This window comes from Canis lupus, chromosome 4 (assembly GCF_003254725.2).
Source record: "Canis lupus dingo isolate Sandy chromosome 4, ASM325472v2, whole genome shotgun sequence".
Taxonomy (NCBI): Eukaryota; Metazoa; Chordata; class Mammalia; order Carnivora; family Canidae; genus Canis; species Canis lupus.
In genome coordinates, this window is record NC_064246.1 from 62,587,127 (window position 1) to 62,597,699 (window position 10,573).

The following is a 10,573-nucleotide window of genomic DNA, read 5'->3' on the forward strand; positions in this document are numbered from 1 at the left end:
GTTTGCAGGGTGCACATGTGCTTGGAGAGTAGTGGTGTTCCCTCCTAAGGTATTAGGATAGATAAGCAACTAAAGGGTGCTGTAATGAAGACAAAATCTACCTATTAGCCAAGTACATATTGCTTTCAACTCTTGCACTAATCACACTCCCTCCTCCCCAACTAATCAGTGGTACTTTTATTAACTTATGTAGGTGGATGCTATTTGGCAAATTATGAAAAAGTTTGTTATATTTTTTAAAAAGTCAATAACACAACATCTGATTCTTGTTAAAAAAGTTTCTTCCCTTGAATACTTTCATTACTTTTGATTGTGGACTTATAACCAGTTGTTATTTCCATTGACTAACCCAACTTTTCTAGTTTCTGGTTCCACGTAACTGGAGCCCAATAGACTTAATAATATTTAAAGATGACTTGAGTTAAGTAGCTGAACTTTGCCTTAGCTTGAAACTGTGAGTTCAACTGTGCCTTGATATGCATTAGCTGCCTAATCAATCACTCAGCTGACTACACATTGTACTGTAGGAGAGTCTGTCTGTGAAAAATAATGGAACTGGTCCAGAAGAATACCCAACAGACTCTCAAATCATTAATTTTTGGATTAGGCCTTTACTTTGGCAACATGTGTACAAATAAACAAGCATGACTGAAATTAATTTATTGCATTCAAGAGACATCTGTAATTCTGCAGTTACTCGGCGAGAAAGAATTAAACAATTTCAGCTTTGACCATTTCCCTTTTTATTCCAGCTAAACAAACCTCGCCTTCCTAAATTACTCAGATCCTCTCTTCCAGCTGATAGGAAAACAAAGGGCCTCATAAATGAGCCTTTCTTTGTATTAATACAAATAAAAGCACAAGGATGACATTAAAGTGTCATGAAAGACCAGTTTGAGACAAATTAAAGACTAATGCTCCTTGCTTCAAGTGGATCTTGGGCATCTGTGCCAAAGTATTGCAGCACATGCTATGTGAGAGAACAGGATCTGAGCTCATCCCCTTACAGTTCTGAAATATGAAGGCTGGTGTACAAATCACCCTTGAATATCTTGTGTATCCTGGAAAGTTATATTCAACAGGACCTTATTTCAGATTTTTCCCTCTATTTTAATATATTTCTCTTTTTTAAAAGGGAAACTATTAACTAGAGAAATGTGAAAAATACAGTCTGTGAGATTGTCACAATGCCTTCTTATCTCACTAGGAACACTTTCACCAAAACTGCCAGCTGTCTAAGGGATGGATTGGACTCTTCTGACCCAGCATGAATAACCTAAGGCTAAAGAGCAGAAATGCATCAGGATAAATGACAGTCTTATTCCAATAATTGACAATGTTCCAGGGTTTTTGAGATTTCTGCCAAGATTAGAAAAATTTTAATAATAGGTGGCTAACTGGGAACAGGTTCATAAGTACCAATATATGTTACTGGAAACCCTGCAGGAAGAAGGACGGGGGAGAAAAAAAAGAAGGTAAATTCAGGTGGTAGGTAAATAGAAGAGGAGGCGAAGGAAGCCCTTTTATAATGATAGAAGGAAGCCATCGACCTATAAAAAGGCAACCTATAGAATGGGAAAAAATATTTGCAAACCATGTATCTGATAAGGGGTTAATATCCAAAATATATAAGAAACTCATACAACTCATTAGCAAAAAAATACATAATCTGATTTTAAAATGAGCAAAATACCTGAATAGACATTTTTCCAAAAAAGACATAAAAATGGCCAACAGAAGTATGAAAACATGCTCAGTATCATGTAGCATCAGGGAAATGCAAGTAAAAACCACAATTAGATATCACTTCACCTATTATCACTAACCTATTAGGCTGATTATTATCATTTATTTACTCTGGTTAGGGTGGGGGACATGAAGATGGAAAGATACTTAAAATGCATTTTTCCTTTTTCTACATAAGAATCTTTGTCACTTGGTGTTGTTTTGAGAGTTTTGTGGAAGTACGTTGAGTGGAATAAGTTCCATTCATTGAATACCCACTATGTATTTACTCTTATTTATTTTATTTACTCTTATTTATTTACTCTTATTTACCCACTATGTATTTACTCTTATTTAGTCTTACAACAACATCATAAGGAGTTTTATCTGGATTTATCCGGGTTTATAAGGAAACTAAATATCCAAGAAGTTAATACATTATGAGATTTGCTCAAGTCATACATATAATGGTAGGAGAGCTGATTGATTGAATCTGGATCTGGCTTCAAAGTCTGAATGTATTATATTGCCCCCCCCCCCCAAAGTGCCAAATTCCCTGAAAGCAAATTAAAATCTCTGCATTAGGCATTTAATTGTTCAAGCAGATTCTTTCTGTAAGTAAGATTTAATATTTAATTATATGAAAATGTCATTAAAAAATAGTCTCCATGCCTAGTGTGAGAGCCCAATGCAGGGACTGAACTCATGACCGTGAGATCAAGACCTGAGCTGAGATCAAGAGTTGGACACTTAACCAACTGAGCCACCCAGGCACCACCAAAATGTCATCTTCTTAATATGGGTTCTCTTCCATAAAATATTCTTTTCTAGATTCCTTTAGGACTCGGATGACAACAAAGTGTTCTAGAAGGCAGACATGGAGCCAGAAAATATACTTAGCATTTTGTGGACAGTTTCATGATACATAATTTGTAAGTTAAAAATATGAAATGATTATTGACTTACTAAGTTCAAAATAATTTATAACCCATTTTGCTCTAAAAAGAGCAAACTATTCAGTTGACTTGAATAATTAGCTAAATATTTCTTTACTCCTTCATTTGTCCTAACTAGATAGTTTCAATCTTTGGGGCCAGAGAGTATCATAGCCATCTTTATTTCTCCAGCAGTACCTAGCAGTTCCTGATATTGTAAGTGACCAACATTTGTTGAATTTATTCCTGCTGAGACAGCTTGACAATGGAGTGTACAAAGAAGAAAGGCTTCTATAGATAAGAACTGTACTGATTGTCTTTCAAAAGAGATAGAATGGTTTAGAATTAAGGCTAGATGGAATGATTCACATTTGATACTCTTTACAGATTAATAGATGACCCTTTTAAGTCTTCAAATATCAACAATTCACATTGAATTAAGAACATTTTAGATCTATCATTTTATGAATATTTTCCCAGTCCAGCAACAATCATTCTATACATTTATATGGTAATGGATTATTATTTTTGCTCTTTTATAAGGGAACAAAGGAGGCAGGTGCCCTGACGAATAAGCACACAGGCTGTATTTATCTCTGGGCTCCTCTTATTTATCGACAAGTTTATGGGTGTTACTGGCTGCCTTCTGTTTGTATTCTTTTTGCTTCTTTTTTCTTTTTGCTTTTTATTTGCTGGCAACTCTTACTTATACTTTGAGAAAATAAAAAGGGTACCTGACAGACTCTGGTTTTACTTTATTCTTTTTTTTTTTTTAAGATTTTATTTATTCACGAGAGATGAGAGAGAGAGAGAGAGAGAGAGAGGCAGAGACATAGACAGACGTAGAAGCAGGCTCCATGCAGGTAGCCCGATGTGGGACTTGATCCCAGGTCTCCAGGATCAGGCTCTGGGGTGAAGGCGGCACTAAACCACTGAGCCACCAGGGCTGCCCTGGTTTTACTTTATTCTTATCTTGTTTTTTACTTGCACAATATGAGTGCTATAATTAATATGGCAATGAAAATTCAATATTACATTGAATACTATATATTTAATACTATATTTCCTGTGACAGTACAAGGCAATAGTGAAAAATTAATAAATGATGATGGATTAAGAGTTTACTTGCTGTTAACTTTGGACAAGTTATATCACCCCTCCAGATTTCATTTTTAGCATATGAAAAATGAAGAGAATAAAGCGAATAATATACAAGGACCATTGAAACTTTAACATCCTATGAATGACTGCATGGTATAGATTAGTTCATTACTTCTGTTTTTCCACTAGGAGAGTCAAGTTACTTGTAGTTTTATGGGGTAGATGAGTTTAGAACACAGCTTTACCACTTATGCTTTTTTAAAAAAGATTTTATTTATTTATTCATGAGAGACATAGAGAAAGGCAGAGATATAGGCAGAGGGAGAAGCAGGCTCCCCATGGGGAGCATGATAGGGGACTCGATCCTGGACCCCCTCAACCGCTGAGCCACCCAGGTGTTCCCATTTCTGCTTTTCTTAACCAGATGCTAACTTCAGGGTAAATTAGGTATTTTTTCTGGTATCAGAAATACACTTCCTTCAACCACTTAGGGTAGGCCTAGAAAGAGATTCTTTTTACAATGCCTTCCACTAATGGGGTAAAAGCTTTCAGAAATATTACTATTCTCACTAATATTCAAGCTACTCTATTAAAAAAAAATGTTTTTAGCCTCCTAAAACTTTTATGCCCAGTAAGGAGAAGAAATAGCCAGAATTCATCTAACTTTAGATGAAATCATATACTAACCCAAACATAAGTTAACTTGGAAGAAATTCAATATCTTCACAGTGAACTTCTAGACAAAGTCTGTGAAAGTAGTTGCTATTTTTCATGAATATTGGGTGGGGAGGCTACCTAGCTACAAATTACACTGTACGAGCTTGGGAGTCCATAAATTATTTCTAAAAGATTATTGGTGATATTCTTTTGTTATGTAGAACAAATTTCCAGAAAGAAAATTACCAGGGTTGATTGATATCTGATATCCAAGCAAGTTAAAGTGAAAAAAAAAAAAAAAAAAAAGAACAGGAAACTTATTATAAGCGCCAATAAAATACTCACTATTTCCCCTTCTTTAAATGTGATTTCTTTTACTTTTTTCTTTTATGGGCTTCACTTTTCTGACTCTAGCAATATGTGATCAAAAAATGTAATGTGCTCCAAACATGGAGATGAATTGCAAAAGCCAGCCAGAGAATTTATTTTAATACTTTAGACTACCCAGAGGATTTGAAAATATATCTTAGATTTTTAGGGATTCTGGAATAAATTTGGATTATGCTACTAGCAATGGGTAACTAACACTTTGTGTTCACTACTAATATACATTGATATTTTTATTGAGATACAGAAAAATCTCTAAAGAGGCCCTCAGGTATCTTTTTGCTCCAGAACACTCATTGTTACTTCCTTCAATTAGCAATAAAAGAGTCGCTAACCATTGGCAGATGACAGTAATCAACTCTGTAAATATGTTCTAAATTCATTTGAATTTTATATGGAAATCAGTATGTCCTGAGTTGTGTCCCTTCTATCCAAAGAATAAATATCCAACTTTGAAATTAATGTTTAAGTATATGCTTATGTATTAATATTTAGATTTAAAAAATCTACAGATAGTTTAAATAAAAATGTATCATGAATGGATAAATGAATTGCTGTTTATATCTTATTTTTAAAAGTTTTGCCATAGTCTTATAATCTGCTCCAATATTTTGTGCTACTGTCAAAAGAGAACAATGAATATTCAGAAATGTCATTGCCTTCCCCAGATGGCCTGACTTTTGGAGATTTTTGTTCTTGAAGGTTATATACAATTCTGGCAGTTTATCCCATGAGGAGGTTATGGCCTTTGCAGCCTCTCAAAAACAAATAAAATAAATACCACTTTCTAAACTGTGCTCACAGAAAGATTTGCAACCACTCAAGTCTGAAGGGCAGTTTGAATTGATGTGCCTTGATTAGCAGACTCTCCCTATTCTGAATTTAGCAGACAGCCCACACTGACCTTGACTCAAAGACCAGCAGACTGACTGGCATTTACAATGTAATTTGGATGCCAGTGGATCATTTTAGTGTGCAAAACATTGGAACTTGGTAGAGGATGTGGAGAAAGATTGGTAGACAGGTAAAGAGATGTATGGATGAACAGAGATTGCCAGAGATGATTTTTGTGACATTGATTTAATTCACCACAGTGAGAAATAATTATTTTTTAAAAATGGCTTCTCCAGCCAATCTGTAATTTCTGGATTTGGGCAGAAATAATAGGTGCCTGGGACTTCCCTGTGCCCTAATGATTGTCAGATATTAGGAAAATCTTGCACCTAAGTAAAGTTGGTGGTAGATCTGCACCAGGAATTCTTGTCTCTACAGAAAACTGCCTAGGTTTGGTTGGTACCTTTAATACAGTCATCAAATTATACCTGGTTTTTAAGTGCTAGTTTGATCTAAGGCATGGCTTCTTTTATTTGTAGTAATCTTATTGTGACTACAGGAAAATCATGATTGAAGGTTATGTTGCGTGCATCTGCTTTGTATAAATGCTTTATTTCACTTGGAAAAAGTTCAAATTTTTGAGTGACCATGATTTTTGAATATTATAGACAGACAAATGAGGCTCTGGAACTTCAAGAGATAATAAGGAAGTGTTTAGTTTTTCAGGGATAACTGAAAAACGTCCCTTTATTTACATATGATGTGGTTATCTTAGAGGGCACTCAGTGTTTGCTTTCTCCCTACTTTGAGCCAACATACACATCACTCTGATTTCCTGAAGTTTCTTCACTCCTCCTTCTGCCAAATAATATCCCAGTCTCCTTTCAAAACTATTTGTAAAACACACATCCTTCAGGAACCTTTCTGGACTAACCTCACCAAGTTCCACTCACTCTCATAATATTCCTGTTGAGTTTTATTTTTATTTTTAAAGACTCAATCATTCATTCATTGATTCATTTAATATATGCAGCAACTCTGTGCTAGGCATAGTTCTAGGCACTTGAGATATATTAGTAGACAAAAAAAAAAAGATTTAATTCCTCAAGAAACTTATATTTCACCAAAAGAGAGTGTGGTGATTAATTTTATCTATTACTTTGGGTAGACCATGGCACCTAGATATTTCATTAAATCCCAGTCTAGATGTTACTGTGGAGGTACTTTTATAATGAGATTATTTGGTCTTTGATTAAAGCAAGTTACCTTCCATAATTTAAATGGGACTCATCCAATATTTGTAGGACTTAAGAGAAAAAGACTGAGATCTCCTGAAGGATGTATGTTTTCAGATTGCCTTTGTACATCAGCTGCAACATCAACTCTTCCCTGCATCTTTAATTTTTTTTTATTTATGATAGTCACAGAGAGAGAGAGAGAGAGAGGCAGAGACATAGGCAGAGGGAGAAGCAGGCTCCATGCACCGGGAGCCCGATGTGGGATTCGATCCCGGGTCTCCAGGATCGCGCCCTGAGCCAAAGGCAGGCGCTAAACCGCTGCGCCACCCAGGGATCCCTCCCTGCATCTTTAACCTGTTGGCCTGCTTTGCAGAATTCAAACTTGCCAGTGCCCACAATCAGGTGAGCCAATTCTTTAAAATAAGTCTCTCTTTCTCTACACACACACACACACACACACACACACACACGCTCAATTGATTTTGCTTCTCTGGAGAACCTTGAATAATAGAGATACATACAACAAATAATAAACATAATAATTAAGTAAATTATATATTATATTAGAAGATGATGTGAAAGAAAAACATAGAAAAAAAGTAGAGCAGGAAAAGGAGGACTGGGAATGTTGGGGATGAGAATCAGGCTGTTTTATTAAGTAGAGAGCCTCATTGTGAACATGAGATTTGAGAAAACATCTGAAGATACAGGGAGAGTTAGCCAAAGGGTTCTATAAAGAAAGAGCATGTCAGGCAGAGTGATCAACTAGAGCAAATTCCTAAGTCAAGAGTGTGTCCAGTGTATTCAAGAAATAGCAAGAAAGTTAATATGGCTGGAATGGAAAACACAAAAGATTGAGTAGTAGGAGATGTGGGCAGAGTGATAACAGAAAGCCATATAAATTAGAGTCTTACAGTCCCCTGTAAAGTGAGCCATTGTAGAGTGTTGAGAAAAAGAGTGATATGATTCTGATTTATGTTTTTTAAAAAGTTATTTTTGTCGGCTGTCCTGAGAATAGACTTTAGAGGTCAGGAGTAGCAGCAGGGACATGTGTTAGGAAGCTGTATCCACCAGCTATTGCTTAGTGAAAACCACCCATTTTTTAGTTTTTAGTGTCTGAAAATAAGAACTATTATTTAATTCACAATTATGTGGATTGGCAAATTAGAACGGGCTGAAGTGGCAGTTCTACTGGTCTTGCTTGCATTTGGCTACAGGTCTGCTGGGTGGCTCTGCCTCAGGGAGCTGCTTAGCTGATGGCTTGGACTAGGGATGACTGGGCCAAGTGATTATTCACATGATGGCTGCAGGGTTTCAAGAGAACAAGCAGTAGTGTGCAAGATCTCTTGAAGCCTACGCTCAAAACTGGCCTGCCATCACTTGGGGGTATATTATATTAGTTGAAGTGTGTTATGAGGTTTATACAAATCAAAGAACCAGAGGAATAAATTCCACATCTTGACAGGAGAAGCTCCAAAAGTAAATTACAATGGGGTATGCTATACCAAGGGGAATAATTGCTGCAATTTTTGCAAGCAGTCTACTATGGAGGCTATTTTGGATGTCCAGGTGAAAGATGATGGTTGCTTAGACTAGAATTGTAGCAGTGGAAATGGTGTGAACTGGTCAAAACCCATGTATGTTTTCAACATTGAGGGAACATGATTTCTTGATGGATGGTAGAGAGAAGAAAAGAGTCAAGGGTGAGTCTGAGGTTTTCAGCTTAAATAACTGGAATGATGAAGTTGCCATAAACAGAAATAGAGGAGATTGTATGTGGGACAGATTTCTGAGAGAAGATCAGGACTTTCATTCTGGCCATATTATTTAAAATGTCTGTTAGACATCTAAGTAGAAATGTGAAATAGACAATTTGATAATAAGAACATTTGACAGATAGGAGGAGGTGTAGCTGCCCTGTGGGTACGGAGTCTGTATGGGGCATTCCTTCCCGGGACCATGAGCTGAAGTGTGGAAGGGGTCCTATGCCGAGCTGAACTGGGATCAAAAGATTCACAGGTGCGGTGAACCCAAATTCCTTGAGTCCTCTGCATGCAGGGCCATGGCTCAGAAGAGCCCCACAATCAATGGCAACAACCTGCCCCATGGAGACCTGGCCTCCGAGGTGAGCAGACGCAGAGTCACCATGGCCACCAGAAAAGAGCGATTTACTAAGAAAAGTGATGAAGCCAGGGCGATATCCTCCACTCTGGATCTGGAGCAAGTCCCTTCTAGTGTGGCCAGCCCTACAGAACCTCCGGCCCCTCCTCCTTCACCAGTAGAAGACTGCAGAATCTAAGTGGGCTTCTATATCATTCTAGCAAAGTTCCCCTGATGTCTTGGGGGGTGTCTTTGACGACAGTCTTGAAACATCTTTCTTCTTTCTTTCCTATTTTTCTTGTCAATCACTGCTGAGTGTTGTTTATCCTCACTAGTTTATATAGAGCCATCTTTGGTCGTTCAAGTCAAGTCTCTGATATGTGTCCACATTTGGTCTTTAATTTGTGTCCTTCTATAGAACGTAGTAAATTATATTGGAATTAAAAAAAAAAGCTTAAAGCTGGAGTGATTCAACATGTAGCTAATATTTAAAACCATGGGACTGACCAGTATCACCTCAGGAATGATTTAAGATAAAAGGAAAGAACAAAGGCTTGAGCCCTAGAACTAATATACTAATACTAATACAATACTGATTCTAATACTAATATGATGCTCCTAATATGATAGGAGTTCAAGAAGAAGAGCAAGAACTGATAATGGAGGCTGAGAAGGAACAGAGAGTGACATGAGGAAAAAACATACTAAAAGAGGGCAGTGTACTGGTGGTCATAGTAGTAACGTAGTAGTAGTAGTAGCAATGGTGGTAGTAGTATAATAATAGCAGCAGCCGGGCAATAGTTGTAGTATAGAAGCAGTAGTACAAGTAATAGTGGTGGTGGTGGTGGTAGTGGTAGTGTGTAGCAGCAGCAGTAGGAGTAACATAGTGTAGTAGTAGTTGTCATAGCCACAGCAGCAACAATGGTATGCTCCAAGCACTGTTCCACATACTTCATGTGGATTATTATTGAATCTTCACAATAATCCTTTTCTTTATGAATGAGGAAAATGAGTCACAGAAAGGAAACTAACTTTTCTAGAATCACACAGCCAGTATGTGATGACTCCAGAAGTCACATGTTCAGACATTATGATTCCAGAGCCTTTCCCCTCACCACTCTGCTATACTGACACTCAGGAAGTAGGAGCAGTGGCCTCCTTAGTTCTGGGGTTACAACACATTACATTTTAGGCATCGGATCCAATCATCATTTACTATGAAAGCCATGCTCCTGGTCCTATAACCATTCTTCTAGCATACCTTGCTCTTATTTATTTACTTAATTATCTCCACTTCAACCTAAAACCAGTTTGAAGTAGCTTGTACAAATTATCTAGCATAACTAAAGAATAAGTGATGGGCTTGGGCAGACACTTTGCTTCCATAGATCCTTCTAATACCTGACATAATTCTGGTAGGGAAATGATAAAATTTGCTTCGCAACCAGATTAAGAAGGTAATATGTAAATTTGATAAGCTCTTTCTTAATTGTCCATGTTTTTCATAGCATGAATGGTAAATGTCCTTTATTATTAAGTATCAGCAGCATGTCAAGCTTTTTGTGCCTTATTTAATGAAAATATTATCTTTGAATT

The 10,573-nt window shown here is 36.8% G+C and overlaps 1 protein-coding gene across 1 annotated transcript; it reads left to right on the forward strand.

Annotated features, from left to right (window-relative positions):
- Positions 1–8,939: 8,939 nt before the first annotated feature.
- Positions 8,940–9,192, forward strand: MYOCOS (myocilin opposite strand). Its single transcript, XM_035714859.2, has one exon. It carries the CDS (start codon positions 8,940–8,942, stop codon positions 9,174–9,176), a length of 237 nt encoding a protein of 78 aa, XP_035570752.1. The 3' UTR covers positions 9,177–9,192.
- The last annotated feature ends 1,381 nt before the right edge of the window (positions 9,193–10,573 follow it).

Bases quoted from the DNA above. Each gene is read 5' to 3' on its own strand.
- MYOCOS (XM_035714859.2), top strand. From the start codon at position 8,940: ATGGCTCAGAAGAGCCCCACAATCAATGGCAACAACCTGCCCCATGGA.